At 40.9% G+C, this 26,783-nt stretch overlaps 1 protein-coding gene across 1 annotated transcript in view; it reads right to left on the bottom strand.

The window, feature by feature from the left end:
* The window catches only part of syap1 (synapse associated protein 1), a 36,956-nt gene extending 10,409 nt beyond the window's left edge, over positions 1–26,547 (bottom strand). Inside the window, exons 1-6 of the mRNA XM_073045836.1 lie at positions 26,349–26,547; positions 9,366–9,484; positions 8,129–8,195; positions 6,102–6,175; positions 4,316–4,455; positions 2,125–2,273 (exon numbers count right to left, since the gene is read on the bottom strand). Coding sequence (XP_072901937.1) covers positions 2,125–2,273; positions 4,316–4,455; positions 6,102–6,175; positions 8,129–8,195; positions 9,366–9,484; positions 26,349–26,469 — 670 coding nt within the window. The 5' untranslated portion in view covers positions 26,470–26,547. The remainder of the gene's footprint in view (positions 1–2,124; positions 2,274–4,315; positions 4,456–6,101; positions 6,176–8,128; positions 8,196–9,365; positions 9,485–26,348) is intronic.
* Between the last annotated feature and the right edge of the window lie 236 nt (positions 26,548–26,783).

Below are 26,783 nucleotides of genomic sequence, written 5' to 3'. Positions count from 1 at the left end.
ACTGTTTGGTTTGGAGGGGACACTGCAAAGAATCGGTAAAAGCTGCAGAAAGTTGAAAGTAGCCTCCCCAGCATCAAGGACACCTTCAAAAGGCAACATCTCAAAAAGATGACATCCATCATTAAGGACCCCCATTATGCAGGACATGCTTTCATCTCATTGCTACCATTAAGGTGGTGGTACAGGAGCCTGAAGCCACACACTCAACGTTTCAGGAACAGCCTCTTTCCTTCCATGATCAGATTTCTGAATGGACAATGAACCGATGAACTTCGTATTTATTTCCCTCTCTTTTTGAACTGCTTATTTTTTATATATACTTATTGTAATTTGTTGTTTTTATTACTATATATTGCACTATACAGTTGCTGCAAAACAATAAATTTCACGATGTACTGTATGGTGGTGATATTAAACTGATTCTAACTTCCTCATTGGGAGACCAGTCCTCCTCACTAACAATCAACACAGGCACACCTTTATGCTCAGCACACTGCTCCATTCACTCTACACTCATGATAATGTGGCTAGTTTTGGCTCAAACACCATTGTGAATTTGACAATGACAATAACACTGTTGGCAGAATCTCAGATGACAATGAGAAGTGTACAGGAGTGAGAATAATTGGCTGGTTGAGTGGTGTTGCAATAACTTTGCACTCAGTGTCAATAAAACCGAGGAGTTGACTGCGGACTTCAGGAAAGAAACTGGAAGAACACACATAAGTCTCGCTGAGGGATTAGCAGATTCAAGTTCCTGAGTGTCAACATCTCAAAGGATCTATCTTGAGCTCAACATATTGATGCAATCATAAAGGTGGTATGCCAGTGGCCATACTTAATCAGGAGCTTGAGATTTGGACTGTCACCAAAACCTCTAGCAAATTTCTACAGATATACGTTAGGGAGCATTCTGACTGGTTGCAAGACCACTTAGTATGGAGGCTCCAATGCACAGGATTGTAAGAGCCTGCGGAGCATTGTAGACTCAGCCAGCTCCATCACAGACACAACACTCCTCACCATCAAGGAGGAGGAGGCATCCACTATTAAGGACCCTCACTCATCATTAAGGACATACCCTCTTCTCATTATTACCACCACAAGGAAGGTACTGGAACTTGAAGACACACATGGTTTTTTTTTTCTTGCACCATAAGATTTCTGAACACTACTTCGCTATTCCTCTTTTGCACTATTTATTTCTTATTATAACTTAATAGTCATTCTTTATGTCTTATACATATAAAGAATAGGATAGGTATATGGACAGGAAAGGAGTGGAGGGTTATGGGTTGAGTGCAGGTCGGTGGGACTAGGTGAGAGTAAGCGTTCGGCACGGACTAGAAAGGCCAAGATGGCCTGTTTCCGTGCTGTAATTGTTATATGGTTATATCAGTGATAATAAACCAGATTCTGAATGCGAACAGTTTACTCAGCAGCCAGCTGTAGGTCATTCAAACTCCACTTCACTAATCAGAAACCACTGAGGTGGGGAATGGAAGAGGGTGAAATATAATTTATCAAATGATTTAATAAAAATAATACAATAATCTCTCAGACTATATAACAGTATTTAAAACCAATTAAATGTAGGTCTTGTAAATGACTACTTAAAAGGTTCCATTACAGGAAAACCTGGCACCCTATTTTAATTGGAAGCTAAATATAGTTTTGCTTCCTCCATCCCCACCACCAAAAAACACCCAGCCTCAAATTAAGGAGCATTGGAAACCAGGAAATCTCACTTAAGACCAAGTTTAAAATGAAATTGAGAAAACATAATTGGGGAATACAAAATGGTGCAGAAATTACAGGCAACACACAAAACTCTGTAAGAACTCAGCAGGTCAGACAGCATCTGTGGAGAGAAATCAGTATAGGTTTTAGGCATACTGGCCATCTTTAAGTCCAACTGAGGGTCTTGACCCAAAAAGTCAACTGTACATTTCCCTCCATAGATACTGCCTGACCCATTGAGTTCTCCCAGCGCTTTGTATGTTGTTCCAGATTCCAGCATCTGCAGTGCTTTGCGTGTTGCCTGTAATTTCTGCACCATTTTCTAATTGGGAAGCTTACTATATAAAAATATAATTTGCCTAAATTCTACAGATGACCCATTACCTGTCAAATGGGGATCATCTGTATTGTTGTCTTCTCTGTCCTCTTGGTCAACTGCCTGTTGTTGAGCAGCTAAAGCAGTAAGCTGCGCTGATTGTTTGATAAGTGACACTCTGTAAAAGTAGTTTCTCCAAAATACTTCCTCCTTCACTCTAAAATAGAAGGTCACCAAAAATAAGTCCTATTTTAAACAGATTCAGTAGATATTTACAGTCTTCAAAATGAATGCTTTGTAGACACCACCACCAAAGGAATATTTAATCACATCAAAATTAAGCAGTTAATATTTCTTAACATTATCTAATTTGCCTATATAGACATTTCTTTTAAGAGGATTGTTCAATATCCCATTAAAGAAACTAATTTTAAAAAAATTGTTAAGTCACTCAGATTTTTCTTTTAATTGCATTTAATTTATGAGACCTTGCAGATTTCTAACAAAAGCGGAACAGCTCTTGGATGACATATTGAATATTTCTCAGCAAAATCTGATTCGTGAATCAATACATTAGTAAAAAAAAAAACACCTCCAAACCCATGTGTAGCCATGGGCATCCACGTGGGCCCCAGCTATGCCTGCCTTTTCATTGGCCATGTGGAACAGACCATGTTCCCAGCCTTTACTGGTAATGCTCCCCAACACTTTGTGATACATTGATGAATGCACTGATGCTGCTTTAGGCTGAACTTGCCAATTTCATCAACTTTGCCTCCAACTTCCACCATACCCTCAAATTCATTTGGTCCATTTCTGACCCTTCTCCTGCCATTCTTGATCTCTGTTTCCATCTCTAGAGACAGTGTGCCTACTGATATTTTTTATAAACCTCCTGGCTCTCACAGTTATCGACTATACTTCTTCCCACTCTGTCACTTGTAAAAATGCCATTCCCCTTTCTCAGTTCCATCGTCTCTGCTAACTGTTCCCAGGATGCGGCATTCCTTTCCAGAACATTAGAGATGTACTCCTTCTTCAAAGAACAGGGTTTCCTTTCCTCCACCATTGATGCTGCTCTCACCCTCATCTCCTCCATTTCCCAGATGTCTGCCTTTACTCCAGCTTCTTGTCTTAACAGTGATATTCTTTTGTCCTTACCTACCACCCAACGAGTCTTCAGATCCAGCACATCATTTGCCACAGCTTCCAACATCTTCAAAGGGATTATACCATCTTTCCCTACTCTCTGCTTTCTGTAGGGATTGCTCCCTCTGTGATTCCCTTGTCCATTTGTCACTCTGGCAATTATCCCTGCAAGCAGAAATGCTACAACTGCTCTTTCACCTCCCCTCTCATCACCATTCAGGGCCCCAACAGTCCTTCTGGGTGAAGCAACACTTCATCTGCAAGTCTGTCAGGGTCATCTACTGTATTCAGTGGTCCTCGTGTGACCTCCTCTACATCGGTGAGACCCGCTATCAATTGAGGGACCGCTTTGTTAAGCATCTTTGCACCATATGCAACCATCAGAATCTCCCAAAGTCCAATCCCCATTCCCATTCAGCCATGTTGGTCCATGGCTTCCTCTACTGCCAAGATGAGGCCATTCTCAGGTTAAAGGAGCAACACTTCATATTTTGTCTTGGTCCATCCTGGTAGCCTGAACATCAATTTTACTAACTTTTGGTAATGTTTCCTCTTTCCCCCTTCCTCTTCTTCCATTCCCCATTTTGGCCCCTCTCTCACCTTTTCTGGTCTCCTTACTTGCCAATCATCTCCCTCTAGTGTCCCTTCTCTTTCCCTTTCACCCATGGTCCACTCTCCTTTCTCATCAGATTCTGATAAATTTATCAGTCCTTTGATATATTTAGTATCAAAGTACATTATGTATTACCTTGAAATTCATTTTCTTGCAGGCATTTACAGAAATAAAATGAACTACAATAAAATTTGTAAAAAAAATGCTTCTGCTGTGCAGACTCTCCCACTTTGATAAAACGATGCCCAATCTATCAGGCTGTTCTACACATTCACACTCCATCTTAATATATTAAGTGCTCTGCTGCAAATTTGCAACTTTCCAAATTAGTTAGCAGTAAAGAAAATTTCAATTTTAGCATTGTATATAAAGTACATGTAGAAGGGATACCTTACTAGTCCTGAGTTAGATTTTATTAAAAGACAAATACAATAATTTTATTTAGCCTTCACTTTGTTCTGGCATTTTTGTTTAACGTAGGAAAGTGCAAAACTTACAACTTCGGAACAAGATCAAATCGCATTCTGTTTAGGAGTTCATCTTCCTGAAGCATTACAGCAGCAACAGGATACATCTGATCAAAGTCAAAATTAAACTGGACTCCTGCTGGAGGGTCTCGCAGAAAATTTCTCCTCTCCTGGGAACACAGATCAGTTTACCTTTTCAAGTACTATGTTTAAAAATGCATTAAGATTAATCAAGAACGTGGCTATAAATTACAGCAAATCACTGAATAAAATCCAACTTCCTATATAAAAAAGTGTCTGGGTGCTTTTAGAGTGCACATTACTGTAGGTGGGTTGGTATTGATGAGTTGCTGCAAGTAAAGCAAGTCAGAAGTAGATTTATTATCACTGACTTTTGTCATGAAATTTTGTTCTGGTGCATCAGTACAGTGCAAAGACAAATTGCTATAAATTAAAAAATCATTATGGCAAAACAAAAAGGAATAACGAGCAAGTGTTTCTGTGCTGTTCAGAAATCTGGGAAGAACATGCTTCTGAATCTTGTACTGAAAAAAGTAATAGGAATTATTTTTACGTATGGCTGCATATTAGAATGGCCCAGAACAACAAAAATGAAAATCAGGCTTTAGATTTCATACTATCGATGATCATTTGTTGAGAATTTCAGTGTTATCACTGAACTATAGTTTAACCTATCTTGTAGATCCAGACAGAGAATTTGATGTCACTTTGACTTGTGTTACGTGTATAATTCTGATAAGATGGCAGCGTGCTCAGATGTATCAGCTTCTATGGGGCGAACCAAAGGTGTTAATGTCTTTTACGATCGCAAGACCCTGCTGAACATTAAGAGCTTAAAGTATTGCATGTCTAGCCCATCAGTAAGTTGCTTGTTGGGGGTGCAGACTACTTTGCTGCTTTCTACAGAGACACTGGAGTCGGTGTGCGAAGGCAGTGTGCAGTCATGACTGTTAGTTGCTGTTATTGTTGGACATTGGTAATGTGGAATGCTGCAAGTCTGGTTCACTGGTTTATTAGCAGGACCAGTGGCAGGGGGAAGCTGCGTGGTCTTGATCACAGCGACGACTGACCCTGAAGCCATGCTGTCACCTACTTGTAGCAGTCTAGGAAAGAGGCATTGGAATTGGTGCTAGACGTGGTGTGGCATGGGGTCCATGCTGGTGTTGGTGCTGTCCTTGAGTGTTTGCATGTATTCTATTCGACAGCAGACTGGTGCAACATTCATGGACTTGTACTTGGACTATTTTTTGTGATTGAAATGTACTTCGGTCTTATGTGTGCTATATGTGACTGCTGGTACTGTGTTTTGCATCAAAATAACATTGTTTCATATGGCTGGATTCATTGGTATTCACATATGGTTAAATGACGATTAAACTTGAACTTAAAGGATGGATATTCTAAACTTTAAAAATGCAGCACAAAAGATATACAATTTTACTAGTGATACAAATCAGCACAAATCAGATAATAAGATTTAAGCAGTATCTCAATAAAGGAAAATATGGGCCGGGTATAAATTTCAAACTATATTGTGAGAGGGACAAATTCAAAAATGGTGTACTTTATTTAATTGCCCAGTTCTAGGTCATGTAATATATTCCCTAAGCAAAATGAAGCTTTTTTAAAAAAACTTTTTTTTGTGTACGGTAAAATTTTGATAATCCACATGTTCACTATTCGCTAAATTCTGAGTATGGCAAATTAACAGAATTTTATTGTATGTTAAAGTCTTTGATCTTAAACATCATCTTACACAAATCCACCTAAAAATATTAGAGATAATCAGACGTACTGCTGACAATGCTAAGATCTGCTGTTGAATAGTTTCTTCCTCACTGTATCCAACCCAAGGAGGTACTGCAGCATCTGTAAAAATCAAAGTACTGCTTACAATGGCATTTTATCTTATTTAAAAGAAATTATACTTAAGCTACCACTGAAATTTTTACTCTTACTAAAATTTATCATACGTATATAGAATTTCAGACTACATTTATACTACAACTTTGAACTTATCAAAGTTTTTTTGAGTTTGCAAGACAATCTGCACAAAATCTGAGGGCTAATTCTCCTAACCATACCTCATCAATCTGGATACCCACATAAACTTTCACTTTGGATAAGTGATTTATGAACAAACATTTAATACAAGTAAATATATAAAAAACTTATTGATTGAGACTTTTCATAGAATAATGGGGCTTTTAGAATTTAGTTCCTAAAGTGTATGAAAAGTATTAGAACACCATGGAACAAAAAAAATATGGTTTTCTCAGACAGCTGAAATCACTTTAATCCATAAGACATATGCGCAGAATTAGGCCAATTGGCCCATCGAGTTTGTTCCACCATTCCATCATGGCTGAATTATTATCCCTCTCAAACCCATTCTTCTGTCTTCTCCCCACAATCTTTGACACCCATACTAATCAAGAATGTATCAAACTCCACTTTAAATATACCCAATGACTCAGCCTCCAAAGGCACAGATTCACCACCCTCTTGCCAAAGGAATTCCTCATTTCAGTCTGAAATGGACATCCCTCTATTCTGAGTCTGTGCCCTCTGGTCCTAGTCTCCCCCACTATAGAAAACATACTCTCCACATGCATTCTATCTAGGCCTTTCAATATTTGATAGGTTTCAAAGAGATCCCTCATTCTTCCAAAAGCCAGCAAGTACAGACCCAGAGCATCAAACACACTTCATGCATTAACCCTTTCATTCCTGGAATAACTTTTGGGAACCTCCTCTGGACTCTCTCCAATGCCAGCATATTTTTTCTTAGATAAGGGGCCCAAAACTGCTCACAATACTCTATATGCAGTCTGACCAATGCCTTATAAGGCTTCTACATTATAACCTTGCTTTTGCCTTCTAATTCTCCTGAACTGAATGCTAACATTGTATTTGCCTTTCCTACTACAGGCTCACCCTGCAAATTAACATTTAAGGAATTCTGCATGAGGACTCCCAAGTCTCTTTTCACCTCTGATTTCTGAATTTTTTCCCCTTTTAGAAAATAGTCTCTGGCTTTATTTCCTCTACCAAAGTGCATGACACTACCCAATATTATATTCCATCTGTCACTTATTTGCCCATTCTCCTAATCTGGCTCCAGGAAGTATGCAGAAGGACTCAATTCATTGCACTGACTGCAATTTTGCTTTATCACCGACCTGTCCTTCCTCACAGTCTCACTACACACTGCATCTACTTGTACACCAACTGCCCCATCCTCTGACCTATCACTTCAGTGATAAACGCCAAATGAGTTTAAATTCTCCCAACAGCTCTAGCAAACCTGCCCCCAGGATATTGGTCCCCCTTGAATTCAGATGTAACATATTCTTTTTGTACAGGTCAGATCCTCCTCAGAAGAGATCCCAATGATCCAGAAATCTGAAAACCTGCTCCCTGCATCACATTCATGCCAAATCATCCTGTTCTTATACTTATTGAAGGGTGGCACAGGCAGCAATATTTTATGTAGATTTTTAATATTTCTTTACATTATTGGCTATTATTGTCCTTTTCATGGCTAATAGCAAATTTGCAAATTCTTTAAAAGCATATTACATGATGATAGATGATAAGAATAGCACAAGACCAAAGCAGTGGAAAGTGAAACATCTAAGTTAGTTTAGTGCATACTGGTGATTTAAAAAAAAATGTATAATAAACTAAAATATCTAGATAAAGAAATGCTCAACAGATTAAGGGCTTACAGAATTTGAAAAGACCTTCAGGAATTAAATATTAAATATGTTAAGATGGAAAAATATTAAAAAGTCACATAATATGAGAAAAGGAAAGCACCTGTTTTCTTTACAAGCTTTTCTTGCACAAACTTGTCTTGCTCTTTTTGGAAATCCCCAATGATAGTCTAAAATGTGAAAGCAAATGGTTACACATACACTTTGGCAAACAGTTGAACATGGCAAACTCACTATCAGCTGAATAAAATTTAATCATGCACCCAGGAAATTCATCTTCATATATCAGTGATGTGCTTCTTAAGTGACTTTTGTTAAACAATAATTTTAAACATAAATAGTTTTTAAATTTAATTTGTGGCCATAACACAAAAGTTTTGATGCATATTAGATATCAACAACTGTTTGCAGTTGCAACTGAGATTTGCATCAGTAAACAAGAATGAAATTCATGTCATATCCATGTGAATAAATTCAGAATTAGCCATGAAATTATCTGCATGTAAGTTAGCCTTCTTTTATAATAATGGAATGTTAAATAGGAAATTATATCTAGTTTTATTTAAGTAATAGTGTTTGCTATTTTAATGTAATACATGTAAAAATGAGATTTCTGCAATCTTTGAAGTTGCTTTGAAATTTCTCACAAGGTGAACAACATTTTTAAAACTGAAATGGTAAGGATGGCTTTATTTAAAGTCCTTTCTTGGGGTTAAAAGTAGATCGCTTATAGGAAGAGAAGACAAGAAAAGCAATTTTAATAAAAAATAAAAAAATTCCAATTTTGCCAGTTTCTGTAAAAATCAATGTTGCAAATGTAAACACACAAAACATATAATAATTTGGTGAGGTAAGTGGAATGATTACATTCTATAGCACAAAGTTACTATACTGGTTCTTTGAAAATGTTACATGCAATTGTAACACTTCCCAAGGGAAATCAATGCATTATATTTACTCTTACTTCCCTGAAAGTAACAACTCTTCATAATTCCCAAATCTACGACATCTACCTTCTAGAAGGTGCCTACCCCACCTGTCTGATTTTATATCTTCATTTACTTTGTATCATTAGCTCTAAATCCATGAGCTTTCCACCCAATAAACCCTACTAACACCTTCACTCCGATACAATAGGGAGGCATGGCAGCCACTTTCCACCACCTTTTCTATGAACCATTGTGAACAGACAATACATTCTGGGTGTTCCAGCAACAATCACTTTTTCCGAATAAATTTTAAAAAAACTTCAAACTGCAATAATCAATATAGTTTACTACTTAACACCTATTTGCCCAATGTGGAAATACACAAATGTCTTTCCATTGAAAAGTACAAACCTTGTCAATCATACCATCAATATTTCCTTCTTCCACAGATTTCTTTATAGTTTGTGCAGTCTCAACCACTGATTCAGATATCTTTTTTGTTGCAGCAGTGGCAAAACTGAACAGATAATCTGAGAAGGATAAAACAAAAGATATTGCAATTCAACTTTCCACATCTATGATCAAACATAAATCTCAAGTCAATAAAGAGCTCAAAAAAGGCATTAACAGTTTTACTGACAAAAAATCTATCAATAAAAAAATCTATAAAGAAAATTTAGATTTCCTATAAGTTTTCATCTCACAAATGGGAAATACCATATAGATCAGCTTCTTGCCTTGATTTTTTTTGTATCTCCTCATGTGACTCTCAATGTATCTGCTAGTTTTAACCATTGGGCCGACAGAAAATTAGTAAACAAAGACCTTAAGTCCAGTAAACACTTGAGGAAATGAAGTTGCCCATGTAACTATCTGACTGCCCTTCTCTCACAGGAGTGGTTTGGAAACTGGAAAATTAGTAAATCAGGGTCTATGGAGTTGATGTTCCTCTCTGGTGTCCAGCTCTCACCATCAATCAATGCTGCTGAAGACATTTTTGATCTTGTCCATTTATTTTACTTACACCTTCTGTTTTTATTTTTACCTTCCACCTTACATGAATTACGTTTGTATTTCTTTGTATGCCTGCATCACATTTGTAAAATAACAAGTTTATCTTCGAGACACAAGACCTTAAGGGAATAAATTAATGTTATTTGATCTTGAACTGAATGATTGGTTGTAAGTATGCGTGAGACTTTTGAGTGGTCTAAGCTCCAGCGCACGTCAATCCTTTCTCTTCTGTTCTTTTATAAAGTCCATCTATAATTAAGATGTTCTGATCATCTGCACAACACTGTAATTTTAATTCAGGATCTAGTATCTGCTTTGATGTACACACTCTATATAATAAGTAGATTCCCATTTTAGCATTAATTTACTTAAATGGCAGTCTCTAATAAAATAATATTCCTGAATTTTATAACTGAAATATGACATTGCTGTAATCAACAAATGAGACACATAGTTGTTCTAATTCCTTTTCCTACCTTGGAAAACAGGAGTGAACAGACTATACAAGTTATTAAGTTGGTTTATAAAGTTTAATAAACAAAGTTTCTGAATACCAAACTAGATAGGCATTTACAACTACATTATCTTGTGGGATCAATCTGTTATCTTTTTCAGCAATATAACATATGGTGAATTGTGATTCTTCTTCCTTCTGTTCCTAGTCAGTGTCTCATAAATCAGGATAACTTACTTCCACTCCAGTCCTGTAGACTCTGAGGTGGTTGATGAGGCCACTGAGTGATTTGCATATTGCTAAAGTGGAGGCAGAAGTTGCCTGATGAGCTAGGTGGGTGTGTGTCTTCTGCCATTTACAGTACATTGAACCTTTTATGCTCTTTTTTAAAAAACAAGATTCAGCCAACAGTGCCCAGGAAATGGCAGGTATGATTAAGATTTTCATGGATGTTTTCAGAATATCACTGAACCACATGCCCATTCACCTGATAATCTCTTGCAATGACAGAGCTTTCAGCAAATTTCGGGAATAAAATACTGGGCACTTGATCAACATGGCCTGCAGGGTGGAGGCCACTGGACATGCTGAAAGTCTCCATGCTGGGGATGTTAGCCTGAGAGAGCACAATGATTGCAAAGCACTGTCTCCACAATATTATCTAAATCCACTGACAGGATAAGCATTCAATGGGACACAATTACTTTCCCAACTCATAACAATAACACTTTTGCATAGGAGAAAATTGACTGTAACTTCTGACTTCGGTTACAACTTAAGCTTACCCACAATATTCCGCACCAGTGCACCAAGCAAATGAGAGCTTCCATACAGTGTTCTCCTGAATTTAACCTTCCGCTAAGCTTCCACATCAAATAGTGAATGGGTTGCCTCAGCCCTACATTTTTGTTCATCAGATGGCTGCAATGTTGACATTTTCTAATCCCATATTTAAGTCTGCTAACAACACCACTGTTGTTGGCCGAATCAAAGGTGGTGATGAATTGCCATATCGGAGGGAGACTGAAAATCTGGTTGAATGGTGCCACAACAACTATCTCTCAGTCAACGTTATCAAAACCACAGAGCTGATTATTGACTACGTGAGGAAGAGACAGGAGTCTACGACCCAGTCCTCATGAGAGTCCTCAGAGATTGAGAGGGTTAGTAACTTTGAATTCCTTGGCTTTAGCATTTCACAGCATCTGTCCTGCGACCAGCATGTAATTATCATTAGAAAGAAAGCACAGCAGTGCCTTTACTTTCTTAGAGGTTTGCATAAATTCACCATGATATCTAACATTTTGACAAACTTCTAATGGAGAGTATCCTGACAGGTTGCATCATGGTAAGGGATGGAAACACTAAAGTCCAAGATCAGAAAAACCTACAAAAAGTAGTGGATACAGCCCAGTCCATCAAAGCAGCATCCATCATCAAAGGTCCTCACTATCCAGGCCAATGCTCTCTTCTTGCTGTTGCCATCAGGAAGGAGGTACAGGAGCCTTAGGTCCCACATCACCAGGTTCAGGAACAGTTATTATCCCAAAACTGGCATGGATAACTTTACTCACCTCAACAATGAATGTTCAAGGACACTACAACACATGGTCTCAGTATTATTTAATTTTGTATTTGACTGTGTTCTTTTACATATTGGTTGCTCGTCTTCATGTGTAGTTTTTCATTGATTTTACTGTATTTCTTTTTTCTCCTTTGAGTGCCTGCAAGAATACGAATCTCAGGATACTATATGGTGACATATACATACCTCAATAATAAATTTTCTTCGAATTTTGTGTCACAAATCTTAATGTTTATGTTGAAATGAGAATTTTTGTTAAAGTAATATAAACAAACCAAAAATATAATGTTTAAATTTCTTTATAATATTTAAATATTCTGAAATCTAAAATGTTTTGAAAGAAAGTACTCTTCTCTAATAAATTCAGATTCAGTAAAAATGGAGTACACAATATGTCTTGTAAGAGTAATCATACAGAAACCCAGCTTCAACTTGGACAGCTATTTAACTTGTTTATGCTCCATTCTATGAAACTGGCTGATAACCAACTTTTTAAAAATCTACAATACTCTCCATACACGAGAGCTGAACCAGAAGATATTATTTTTTACCTTATGTCATAAAACTGAAGAGTGCTGATTATGTGAGCTAATATCAGGTGACAGCATTGTTAACAACAGCCAGCCACCTCCTGTTGATGACTGAGGAGCAGACTGATAGTGCAGTAATTAGCCAAAATGAATTTACCCAACTTTACGTGGGCAGAATATATTGCTGGGTCGGGGGGTGGGGGGCTGTGAAGCACATAAGTTTCACTTAGTGATACCAGTGTCGTAGTTGTGTTGGAAACACCTAGCTAGAAACACAGCTGGCTCATAGGCATGTCTTCAGCATTCTAGCAGGCCCTGGGGATTATCAGGCTTGTAATGAAAGTGAGTAAAAGGAAAAGTGGTGTGTAGCCAGAACCTAATACTTCAAAAGTCAGAATTCTGCATCCGCAATGAAGTATAAGTAGGAGCTTTATGCTCCATAAACAGAAAGGTATTAAGCACAATTTGAGTTAAATAAATTTTATCATACCAGTCTATATTGGTACCAAGGACATAGATAAGAGATGAAATCCTACAAAAGGGAATTTAGGGAGTAGACAGTTAAAAAACAGGATTTCTAGAGTTCTGCTCTCAGGATTACAACCTGTACCACACGAGTCAGTATAGAAATAGGGAGATATGATAAATGATTGCATGGCTAAAGTGCTGGTGCAGGAGGGAAGGCTTCATATTTCTGGGTAATTAGGATCTCTTCTGGGATGGAGTTGATCAAAACAAGGATAGACTGCACCTGAACTGGACTGGGAACCACTAACCTTCTCATGCTATTTGGGAGGGTTTAAACAAAAGAGGCAACAGGGGAATGGAATTAAGAATGACAGAGCAATAAGTAAATAAATTGAATCATATGTAGAAAATAGAACAGATAGATGCAAACAGAAGAGTATACAGCGACAGTAAGGACACGTGAGGGATGGGAGATTCAAATGCTTTTACTTCAATGGAAGGAGACTCATAGGTAAGATGGGTGAGTTGAGAACACAGATCGAAACACTGGATGCTGATAGTGTTTCAGTGTTGTTGAGGAAAAGCACAACTGTTTCAGGGCATGATGAGGGTGCAAAAGAGGACGAGAATGTTGCATTTCTGATTCAGACGTAGCATTATGGCAGTACACAGGGCGGATATCCTAGAAGGATCAGCCAATGAAGATGAGTAGAACTACACCTGCCCCTTCATCTTCTCCCTCACCACCATTCAGAACCCAAAAGAGTCCTTCCAGGTGAGGCAACACTTCACCTGCAAGTCTGTTGGGATCATCTAACGTATGCAGTGCTCCCAGTACGGCTTCCCCATACATCGGTGAGACCTGACATAGATTGGGGGCCCATTTGTTGAGCACCCTCACTCCGTCCACAGCAGGCAGGATTTCGCAATGGCCACCCATTTTAATTCTACTTCCCAGTCCCATTCTGACATGTTAATCCATGGTAGCAGAGCAGTTAGCATGCCCCTTTACAGCCTGGGGCATTGGAATTCAAATCTGGCGCCCTCTGTAAGAAGTTTGTATTTCCTTCCCGTGAGCGCGTGGATTTCCTCTCTCAGTCCAAAGATGTACTGGGTTGGTAGGTTAATTGTAAATTGTCCAGTGATGAAGCTAGGGTTAAATCGGGGGATTGCTGGGTAGTGTGGCTTGTTGGGCCAGATGTATCTCTATATAAATCAATGGTCTTCTCTACTACCAGGATGAGGTCACTCTCAGCTTGGAGAAGAAACACCTCAGATTCCATCTGGGTAGCTTCCAACCTGCCAGCATGAACATCAATTTCCCTAACTTCCAGTAATCCTACTCCACTGGTCTCTTTTTCCATTTCCCATTCTGGCTTCCCTCTTATCCTCTCTCTTCTCCTCACTCGTCTATTAACTTCTACCCATGGTCCATTTTCCTCTCCTATCAGATTCCTTTTTTCTTCATTCCTTTACCTTTTTCAACTCACCATGTTTCAGCTTTTAACTTTATCCCCCTGTCCCTCACCCATCCTGCCCTTCATCTGGCTTCTTCTAACACCTACCAGTTTGTACTCCTTTCACTCCCCTACCTTCTTATTCTGGGTTCCCCCCCCTTCCTTTCCAGTCCTGATGAAGGGTTTTGGCCCAAAACATCGACTGTTTACTCCTCTCCATAATGCTGCCAACCTACTGAGTTACTCCAGCACTTGGATTTCCAGCATCTGTAGAAAACTGTCTGTATAGGCAGAAGTTAGGAGTCGTAGAAAAGTATGGCACAGAAACAGGCCCTTCAGACCATCTATTCTGTGATGAATCATTTAAGCTGCCTAGTCCCCTTGACCTGGACCAATAGCCCTCCATTCCCCTGCCATTCATGTACCTATCCAAAACTATCTTAAATGTTGAAATCAAGCTCGCATGTACCATTTGCACCGGCAGTTCATTCCACCTCTAGTTATAGTCTCACCCAACCTCAGTGGAAAAAGCCTGCGGGCATTTACCCATCTATACTGCTCAACATTGTGTATACCTTTATTAAATCTCCCCTCAATCTTCTACATTCCAAGGAATAAAGTCCTAACCTATTCAATGTTTCCTTATAACTCAGCTCCTGAATTCCTCGCATCATCTTTGTAAATTTTCCCTGCACTCTTTCAAATAGGACTTTCACCAATTTAGAATCTCAATCTGCGGTCCAGGCCAATCCTTTTCCGTAGTTACTTTGAACCTAATAGTATCATGATCACCAGATGTAAAGTGTTCCCGACACAAACTTCTGTACCTGCTCTGACTCATTCCCTAATAGCAGATCAAGTATGGCACATTCTCTCATTGGGATTTCTACGTATTTATTAAGGAAAATTTCCTGAACATATTTGACAAATTCTATCATATCTAGTTCTTTTACAATATGGAAATCTTGGTCAATATGTGGAAAGCTAAAATCACCTACTATGAAAACCTTATGTTTCTAGTAATAGTCGGTGACCGCTACACAAATTTGTTCCTCTAAATCTTGAGGACTGTCGGGTGGTCTATAATACAGCCCCATTAAGCCCTCAGTTCTACTCATAAAGCCTTACGAGTTCTCCAGTCTGTCCTGATTGAGCACCGAGTGTCATTTTCCCAGACTAGTAACACCACCCCTCCCCCTTTAAACCCTCCCGCTCTTGTCACATCTAAAACAATGAACCCCAGAATATTGAGCTGCCAGTCCTGCTCCTCCTGCAAACAATATCATAATTCCATGTGTTGATCCATGCCCCGAGTTCATCTGCCTTTCTGACATTTAAATATGCTCAGCTTAGGACACTAGTTGCACCATGCTCTATCTTTTGATTCCCGACATTGTCTGAGGTCTTGACAACATGTATTGAATTGAATTGACTTTATTTCTTACTTCCTTCACATACATCAGGAGTAAAAATCTTTACGTTACATCTTCATCTAAATATGCAATGTGCAATCATAGTAATTATAATAATAGAGCAGTCTCTATTTCTATGTTACAGTCGATGTAACATAGAAATACACTCAGATCAGCGTGAGTTCATCAGACTGATGGCCCGGTGCAAGAAGCTGTCCTGGAGCCTGCTGGTCCTGGCTTTTATGCTGCAGTACTGTCTCCATAACCTCTCCACTATCTGTTCTGGCACTTTGGTTTCCACCCCCCTGCAACTCTAGTTTAAACCCCCCTCCAACCCCGGTGCAGCACTAGCAAATCTTATTGCTAGGATATTAGACCCTTCCGGTTCAGGTGCAAAATGTCTCTTCTGTACAGGTCCCACCTTCTCTGGAAGAGAGCCCAATGATCCAAAAATCTAATGCTCTCTCTCCTACATCAATTCCTTAGCCACTTGTTAAACAGTATGCTCTTCCTATTTCCGGCCTCACTAACACGGCGTGGGATGAGTAGAAATCCTGAGATCACAACCCTGGATGTCCTGTCCTTTAATTCAGCACCTAACTCCCTGAACTCACTTTGCAGAACCTTATCACTGTGTGTACCCTTGTCATTGGTACTTACACGGACCATGACCTCTGGCTATTCCTCCTCCCACTTGAGAATGCTCAGGATTCAATCCAAGATGTCCCAGACCTTGGCACCCAGAAGGCAACGTGCCATCTGGGAATCTCGTTCTTGTCCACAGAACCTCTTCTGTTCCCATAACTAATCTCCTATCACCACAGCTTTGCCTCTTCTCCCCCCTTCTCTTCTGAGTCACAGAGCTAAATTCAGTACCTAAGACCTGCATACTGTGTCTTTCCTCTGCTATGTCATCCTCCCCCCCACCCAACAGTATCCAAAGTGTTATACCTGTTGTTGAGGGGGATGGCCACAGGGGTACTCTTAACCCTTTCTCCTTCCTGTCACCCAGTTTCCTGTGCCCTGCACCTTGGGTGTAACTACCTCTCTCTATGTCCTATATATCACCCCCTCAGCCTCTCGAATGATCTAGAGTTCATCCAGTTCCAGCTCCAACTCCTTAACACGGTTTGTTAGAAGCTGCAGGAGTCTAGAACTAGAAAGCACCTTTAAGGTGAGAAGGGAGTAATTCAAGATTTTTTTTTAAACAGCATAGTGATTATTTGGAACATGTTGCCAGAGCAGCCATTCCCAATGCTCTATCTTTTGATTCCTGACGTTGTCTGAGGTCTTGACAACATGTATTGAATTGAATTGACTTTATTTCTTACATCCTTCACATACATCAGGAGTAAAAATCTTTACATTACATCTTCATCTTTGGAGAAACGGGAGAAGTTTCATTTCTACACACTAAGTAACATCATAGAAGCAACGCTGTAAGTTCATAAGACAATCAATATATTGAAGTAAAAATGTTAACGCTGATTCTGTTAAAAGTAATGACAGTTGATAAAGTTTATTTTCTTGTGCTATTGAAAGCGTTGCTGGAAAGTTTGTGTTGAAGTGTATTTAAAGCTGTTGATGACGTAGGTAGATTCTGACTGTATGTTGTACAAACGTTTGTACTTTAACGAGACTTTAATGTAATATAGTTTGTTGTAGTTTTACTTTTACAAGTATTTATGATGTAAGCGTGATGCCAAGAAGGAAACAAATATTGTATATATTTTGTATTGTTTTATCAACAGTTTTCACCATATGTTAATGTGGAAGAGTGAACAGTAAACGGTTAATCTTACTGCAATCCCATCTTCATTGACTTCGGTTTAACTTGGTGTTAGTTCAGAGTTTCTACGCACTGCACGAGAACACTACAGAAGCATTTGAAAAGTATTGCACACTCAACTTTGATAGTGATCTCATTGCGACTTATACCATTTCCAAAATGATAGCAAAGTGTGGAAAATCTCATACAATTGGTGAAAGATTAATAATACTTGCTATATCAGAAGTGCTCACACTGTTCCCAAAATGTATAAGTTTTTAAAATCAATTCCTGAATAACTCTGTAGCTCGTCATATTGACAAAATGAGTGAAAGCATCGAGTATCAACTATGCACAGAGCTACGAAAAACAGAATATGGGATACAAATAGGTAAGTCAACTAAGAGATGGAACATTGCTAATGGCACATGTACGGTCTATCAAAAATGGTAAGGTTTATGAAGAGATTCTCTTTCATAAAAAGTTAAAAATAAATATCAACTGAGAAACTATCTATGACAAACTCAATATGTATATTAAGATTAACAGTACTCTGATTAGGAACATGATTTCTTGTGCAACGGATGGAGCACCATGTATGACAGGTCGCCATGCTGGTTTAGTGGCATTTATGAAAAAAGAAATTCCAAGTCTGTTTGTAATCCATTGTGTAATTCATCACCAACATCTCACAGCCAAAAACCTCAGCCAACAACTTTATCCAAGCATGACTCCTGTAATATCTGCTATCAACAAAATTAAAGCTCATCCATTAAATAACAGAATACTTTGGCAGTTATGCCAAGATAATGATGAAGAGTTTGAATGCTTGATTCTTCACAATGAAGAGCATTAGCTGTCAAAAGGCTGCTGCTTAAAATGTTTCTTCGATCTTTTTCACACTGTGTTTGAACTATTGCTCAAAGGCGACAACAGCTTGGGAAACAAGACTGAACTTCTACGTGGAGATGTGGCATACTTAGCCGATCTTATGACAAAATGAAGCTGCAGAGTGAAAATGCAAACATTGGTAGAAGAATGTTCTTGTATTCTCCCTGCATGTAGAGTATGGCATTCTCTTTCAGAGACGATGATTTGCAAGAACACTACTAACAACTGCAGTCATTGAAGAAGGATTCTTTGAATCAATTCCAGGATTTGAACAATCTGGAAATTCCAGACTGAGTATTAACCCATTTCTTTGCAAGGTGAAAATTCAGAATGATGAAGAAGCCAAAATGCTTTTCAAGCTGAAGGATCACACAGGTATTGTGTAAGCTTGGTTTAAATACAAATAAAATTTAAAGCAGAGTAATTTTTCTCATGTCAGCATATGGTAGACATGTTTTCACACTATGGGGGCTCCAGAAAGTATATTGTGCCTAAGAGGGTGTTGGCAAGTATGAAGCTGCTTTGGGGGGGGGGGGGGGGGGCTAAAAAGGTTAGGAAACACTGCAGAAAAATGAGATATAGTTACAACATTTAAAAGATATTTGAATAGGTACTTGGATAGGAAAGGTATATAATAACATGTGTCTAACATGGGCAAATGGGATTAGGGTAGACAGGCATCATGTTTGGAATGGTGAGTGGGCCTAAAGGGCCCATTTCTCTGCTATACACTTCTATGATTCCACAGATGTGTTTGGGGAACAGAATCCACTTTGATCAGAAATAAATTTAAAATATCAGTGAAAATTTCTTAATTTAGTATAATTAAAGAAGGTATATACCACAAAAAAATTAAGTATTAATGGAGTCCTTTCTGTTCTGATAAAAGATCATTGTCCTGAAATAATATAACATTTGCCCTCCACAGATCCTGTGTGGAAAATCACACTTTTTGGCTTCTATTTCAGTCACCCCAGCTTGTAAATCAATAAGCCATCAAGCTGAATAATTAATTGCTTTCAGTATCATCCAGGAGATGAATCTTTGATCTCTTAAGAATTTGTTTGATTCTTCAAGAGCCAAATACACAAGTCAAGACTGCCTAAAATTCTGATAAAACATAATTGCAAAACAGTAAGTTTCAAAAGAAGGCATTAAGTGAACTTGTCCAAACAACGGAAGCATCATAGTTTAATATCTAATCAGCACATCCAGCATTTAAATAACAGAAGCTCAGTGCTGCTCCAGTCAATCTTGATTGTATATTTAAATCTCCAGAGAAAAAGTGCTGTCAAATGCGGCAAGGTATTTATGCAGCAGAATCTCATTCCATCTCTTGTGTACAGGTGTCCCCCTGCTTTACGAATGCTCGCTTTACGCCACTTTGCTTTTACAAAAGACCTACATTAGTAACCAGTTTTTGCATTTTAAAAAGGATTTTCGCTTTTACAAAAAATTTTCCCTTATAAATTAATGGTTCTTCACTTTTCACCATTTCGGCTTAAGAAAAGTTTCATAAGAAACTTTTCATAAGAAACCTTTGTAAAGGGGGGGCGGGGGACACGTGCATTGGAGACTATATCAGAGTAGAATAAGGCCATTTAGCCGATTAAGTCCACTCTGGCATTGGATCATGGCTGATTTATTATCCCTCAATCCAAATGCCATAACCTTTGACACCCTTACTAGTCAAGAACCTATCAACCTCTGCTTTAAATATATCCAATGACTTGGTTTCTACAGCCATCTTTAGCATTGAATTCCACAGATTCACCACCTAATGGGTAAAGAAATTCCTCTTTGTCTCTGTTCTGAAGGAATGTCCCTCAATTCTGAGGCTTTGCCCTCTGCTCTTAGACTTACCTATAATACGAACATCCTTTCCAGACTCACTCTATCTAAGCCTATCAATAGCAAACACGAGGAAATCTGCAGATGCCGGAAATTCAAACAACACACACAGAATGCTGGTGGAATACGGCAGGCCAGGCAGCATCTATAAGGAGAAGCACTGTCGACGTTTCGGGCCGAGACCCTTCATCAGGACTAACTGAAGAGAAAGATACTAAGAGATTTGAAAGTAGTGGGGGGAGGGGGAAATTTCTCTTTCTCTTCAGTTAGTCCTGATGAAGGGTCTCGGCCCGAAATGTCGACAGTGCTTCTCCTTATAGATGCTGCCTGGCCTGCTGTGTTCCACCAGCATTTTGCATGTGTTGTTTAAGCCTTTCAATGTTCAGTTAGTTTCAATTCAATTCAATTAAAAGGAAGGTTTCTTGATACAACATGTAGATAAGCCTACAAGAGGAGAGGCTGTACTTGATCTGGTATTGGAAAATGAACTTTGTCAGGTATCAGATCTCCCAGTGAGAGAGCATTTTGGAGATAGTGATCACAAGTTAGGAAAGCGCTTAATTGGAGTAAGGGGAAATATGAGGCTACCAGGCAGGAACTTGGAAGCACAAATTGAGAACAGATGTTCTCAAGGAAATGTACAGAAGAAATGTGGTAAATGTTCAGGGGATATTTGCGTGGAGTTCTGCATAGGTACGTTCCAATGAGACAGGAAAAGGATAGTAGGGTATGTTGGGGTTAATTCGGGACTGCCATTACAGGTCAGGAGTGGCTCACGTAACACACATAATGTTAGGAGGCTGGAATGCGAGGGAGGGGGAGCGAAACTGGGGACCCCGCTACATCGAAACTGCTAGTGTCACGCGATTCAGTAAACAAAAGAAACAGGTAACTCGTGAGCATATGGCTGCGGGCCAATAAGATGGACACAAGTGCCCGATATTACCTAATATGTAACGGGGGGTTGTGCTGGGGGGAAAAGGGGTATAAATAAGAGCAGATTGTAAGGGGAAAACAGAACGCCTTCTCCAGCGACTCCGTGGATTCGCTGTGCCAGTTACGAATTCTGCAATAAAGCCACGTTTTGCTATATTCCGGTGTTAGTTGTCTCTCTTCCTAAAAGAACACCGGGCGGAATTACAGGCCCAACATTTGGTGACCCCGACGTGGGGAGGGAGAGACAACACAGGCTGGCGGGTCCGACGGCAGACAACTTGCGGCCGCAAGCTCGACTAAGGTCAGGAAGTGCCTGTTATATCTAAGACTTCCACTAGATAGTCAAATCACTGAGTTAGATCTTGTCTGCTGACGGACCCTCACCAACCCCAAATTACCCTGGGAGAGATCATTCCCGGTGCAGAATCGTGACTGGTAAGTACTAACTCTTATCTGTTTTTAGGAAAATTCTCCGCCCGTGGAAAAGTCTTCTGAGTGAGGGTACCCGCCGCCCACGATGGGCATAAAAGTCTCAGGAGTGAGGAGAATTAAGTCGCGGGACACCGTAGTACACAGGGATACTGACGGCGCCTACCTTAAACTGGTTGTTAAGAGGAGAAATCTCCCACGCGAAGGTCAGGTTTTGAAAGGCGACCGTCCCACATTTGATCCTCTCTGTGTACTAGGGAGCCATGGAGCACTTCAATTTCGAGTTACCGAAAACTCAGACATTTGTGTGTTGAGTAACAGAGTATATGAGAGTTTTTAGAAATATGGTAAAATTGATAACTGCGAGTTCAATAATCTAACAGTGAGCAGCCGCAGGGGTCGGACACCATCAAGGTAGGAGTGGAAGTGTTCCTCCGAGGCCTGGGGAAGCTCACCTGGAACGGAAAACGGTGGCATGGTCCATACCCTGTCACCGAGGTCTCCAACAGGGCATTAAAAGGTAAGAAGGGAGGGGGACAATAACTGGCATCATTTTCTACTGGCTAAATAAGACCTCTGGCAAGTGGGGAGCGTTTCTGGGACAGTCGGCTCTAGGACTGTCTATTTCAATTGCTATCTTTATCACGTGTGGTTGTTGTTGCATACCCTGTATTAGGACCCTAGTCATCCGGACTATAGATCGAGCCTTGACTGGAAAGAATGGACCTCCACCGGCGTACCAGGCACCCTTGTTCCCGGTGGAAGGGGAGGACACGGCCCTCCCGGAAAGCGGACGCGCTATGGGAGGACACGGACTGAAATGGACCATGGCAAGGGGGGGATTGTGAATTTGTTATTGAATAAGTTTTCTGAAATGTTGCATGCTACTTGTAAAAATTGCGGATGTTTAGGGAACCCCTACCCATATTTTGTGACCCTAGGTCGGACAAATCAGGATAAGCAAATAGGGAGGACACGCCAAAGAGTGCCGGGGGACGCTCACCTCTCTGCCTGATCCCGGCAGCCGCGGAAAAGATTGTAAGGGATGTGGGGATGTGGCCTCTGGGAGGCCAAGGGAGGGAGTGTTGGGGTTAATTCGGGACTGCCATTACAGGTCAGGAGTGGCTCACGTAACACACATAATGTTAGGAGGCTGGAATGCGAGGGAGGGGGAGCGAAACTGGGGACCCCGCTACATCGAAACTGCTAGTGTCACGCGATTCAGTAAACAAAAGAAACAGGTAACTCGTGAGCATATGGCTGCGGGCCAATAAGATGGACACAAGTGCCCGATATTACCTAATATGTAACGGGGGGTTGTGCTGGGGGGAAAAGGGGTATAAATAAGAGCAGATTGTAAGGGGAAAACAGAACGCCTTCTCCAGCGACTCCGTGGATTCGCTGTGCCAGTTACGAATTCTGCAATAAAGCCACGTTTTGCTATATTCCGGTGTTAGTTGTCTCTCTTCCTAAAAGAACACCGGGCGGAATTACAGGCCCAACAGGTACAAGAACTGTGGTATACAAAGGCTGTTGTAAATCTAGTCAAGAAGAAAAGAAAAGCTTATGAAAGGTTCAAAAAACTAGGTAATGTTAGAGAGCTAAAAGATTGCTGAGCCTCTGGTGATGATCTTTGCATCATCAATGGGGTCGGAAGAGGTTCCAGAGGACTGGAGGGTTACGGATGTTGTTCCATTATTCAAGAAAGGGAGTAGAGATAGCCCAGGAAATTATAGACCAGTGAGTCTTACTTCAGAGGCTGGTAAGAGAGGCAGGATTTATGAAAATTTGGAGATAATTAGGAATAGTCAGCATGGCTTTGTCAAAGGCAGGTCGTGCATTACGAGCCAGATTGAGTTTTTTGAGGATATGACTAAAGACATTGATGAAGGTAGAGCAGTAGATGTAGTGTATATGGATTTCAGTAAGGCATTCGATAAAATACCCCATGCAAGGGTTATTGAGAAAGTAAGGAGGCATGGGATCCAAGGGGACATTACTTTGTGCATCCAGAACTGGCGTGCCCTCAGAAGGCAAAGAGTGGTTGTAGACAGGTCACATTTGACATGGAGGTCAGTGACCAGCGGTGTGCCTCTGGGATAACCTACACTTTGTGATTTTTATAAATGACCTGGATGAGGAAGTGGAGGGCTGTCAGAGGTTACAGCCGGACATTGGTATGATGCAAAACTGGGCTGAGAAGTGGCAGATGGAGTTCAACCCAGATAATTCTGAAGTGGTTCATTTTGGTAGGTCAAATATGATGGCAGAATTTTGTATGAATGTTAAGACTTGGCAGTGTGGAAGATCAGAGGAATCTTGGGGTCTGAGTCCAAGGACACTCAAAGCTGCTGCGCAGGTTGACAGTGTGGTTGGGAAGGCATACAGTGCATTTGCCTTCATCAATCATGGGATTGAGTTTAGGAGCCCAGAGGTAATGTTGCAGCTATATAGGACCCTGGTCCGACCCCACTTGGGAGTACTGTGCTCAATTCTGGTCGCCTCGCTATAGGAAGGCTGTGGAAATCATAGAAAGGGTGCAGAGGAGATTTACGAGGATGTTGCCTGGATTGGAGAGTGTGCCTCATGAGAATAGGTTGAGTGAACTTGGCCTTTTCTTCTTGGAGTGAAGGAGGATGAGAGGTGACCTGATAGAGGTGTATTAGACAATGAGAAGCACTGCTCATGTGGATAGCCAGAGGCTAGCATGAGGGGGCACAGTTTTAAGGTGCTGGGGAGTAGGTACAGAGGAGATGTCGGGATAAGTTTTTTTATGCAGAGAATGGTGAGTGTGTGGAATGGGCTGCCAGCAATGGTGGTGGAGGCGGATACGATAGGGTCTTTTAAGAGACTCTTGGATAGGTACATGGAGCTTAGAAAAATAGAGGGCTATGGGTAACCCTAAGTAATTTCTAAAGTAAGGACATGTTCGGCACAGCTTTGTGGGCAGAAGGGTATTGTGCTGTAGGTTTTCTATGTTTCTGTGTCTAAACTCCCCCTCATTTTTCTAAACTCCAGTGAGTGCAGCCTGAGCCAATCAAATGCTCCATATACATTAACCCTTTTGCTTTCTAATCCTCCTGAGATGAATGCTAATATTGCAGTTGACACAACCTGCAAGTTACACTAAGACACCCACGTCCCTCTGCACTTCCAATTTATGAATTTTTTCACCATTTCGAAACTTGTGTATACTTTTATTCGTACTACCAAAGTGCATGACCATACTTCCCGAACACATTGCCACTTCTTTGCCCATGGAGTCCTTCTGCAGATTCCATGCTTTCTCAACACTATCTACCCTTCCACCTATCTTTTCATTATCCACAAACTTTGCTGCAAAGCCATCAGTTCCATTATCCGGATCATTAACAGATAACATGAAAAGTAGTGGACCCTCATGGGTTTGACATTTGTTTTGCAGGATCCAATTTTCCCTCCCCACACTCTTGAAACGAACAAGAGATTCTGCAGATGCAGAGAATCCAGAGTAACACACACAAAATTGAGGAGGAACTCAGCAGGTCAGGCAGCATCAATAGAAATGAATACGTAGAAATTAAGAAATGAAATGAATAAACAGTGAATATTTTGGGAGCAAGACCCTTCATCAGGTCACCTCTTTCCATCTCACCCCATCTTCCCACTGAATTAACAAGGATAAAGTTTCCCTTGTCCTCATGTACCACCCCATGAGCCTCTGCATCCAATATGTCATTCTTCGCAACTTCTGCGATCTTCAACGGGACCCCACCACTCTCTGCTTTCTGCAGGCATCACTTCTTCCAAGACTCCTTTGTCCATTTGTCCCTCCACACGAATTTCCTTCCTGGCACTTACCACTGTCAGGTCCCTACAAGTGCAAAATGTGCTACACCTGCCCACTCAGCTCCTCCCTCACCTCCATTCAGGGACCCAAATAGTCCTTTCAGGTGAGGCAGCACTTCACCTGCAAATCTGTAGGGATCAGTTACTGTATTCAGTGCTCCGTGTGTGGCCTCCTCTACATTGGTGCGACAAGACAAATATTGGGGGACCAGGTTGGAGGATTAATACTGTATATTCCCTCTAGGCAGCTTTCATGCAGATGGCATAAACACTGATTTTTCCAACTTTTAGCAATATTCCCCCTTCTTGTTTCCTCTCCCATTGTTCTTCTTCAATTCCCCACTCTGGTCCCCCTTTTACCTTTTCTCCTCACTTGCCTATCACCTCCCCATGATGCCCCTCCTCCTCCACTTTCTCCCATGGTCCAATCTCCTCTCCTACCTTAGCAGAGTCCTCCTCCGGCCCTTTACCTGCTATCTCCTCCCCGTCCCACCTGGCTTCGTCCCCTCTCGCCACTAAGAGCTGTGTGTGTTTAACACCCCACCCCACTAACACCTGAGCAGAGTCGGGGCTGAGGTCACTTTCCTCCTCACTATGCGAGGGCATCAGGGAGGGACTAGGGCTTCACCCTCTCCGCGAGCTGTGTGCAGGGGTACCACTGGCTGAGACGACAGCCAGAGCCGATGAAAGCAGCCAGCAGTCCCCCGCGGCCTGGGCCTGACGATGCGAAGGGCTGCCGGGCGCACGCAGTCAACCGCGGCTCAAACTCACCGCCTAGCCCCTTGACCTGACCCGTCACCTCCGGGGCCGCGTCCTCGCTCGCCGATCCCTCCAGGGGGCCGCTCGGCGGCGCCTCCTCCAGCCCGAACCAGCTGCCCACGGTCCGAAACATCTCGGCGACCCGCTGACGCAGGACAACACGGAAACGACTGGCGCTCGGCGGAACCGTGAGATCCCACGGCGCATGCGTGATCCCAGCAGCTCCCAGCCCCAGCGAAGCAAAATGTCGCAGTTGCTGGAAATCTGAAAATAAACACAACTCATAAGGGTTGGAAACACAGTGCATGCCGGCTAATTTGGAAAGGATTAATGGGGAAGCCGCTAATTTGGGACAAATCTTAAGGAACAAAAACTAATCGAGAAAATAGCTTCGTTTGTTTGGGACGGGAGACTTGCCGAACAGTTTCTAACTATCATCAGTCTTAT

Source organism: Hemitrygon akajei, chromosome 5 (genome assembly GCF_048418815.1).
Source record: "Hemitrygon akajei chromosome 5, sHemAka1.3, whole genome shotgun sequence".
In the NCBI taxonomy this organism is placed as follows: Eukaryota; Metazoa; Chordata; class Chondrichthyes; order Myliobatiformes; family Dasyatidae; genus Hemitrygon; species Hemitrygon akajei.
This window is presented reverse-complemented; position numbering and strand designations above follow the sequence as displayed.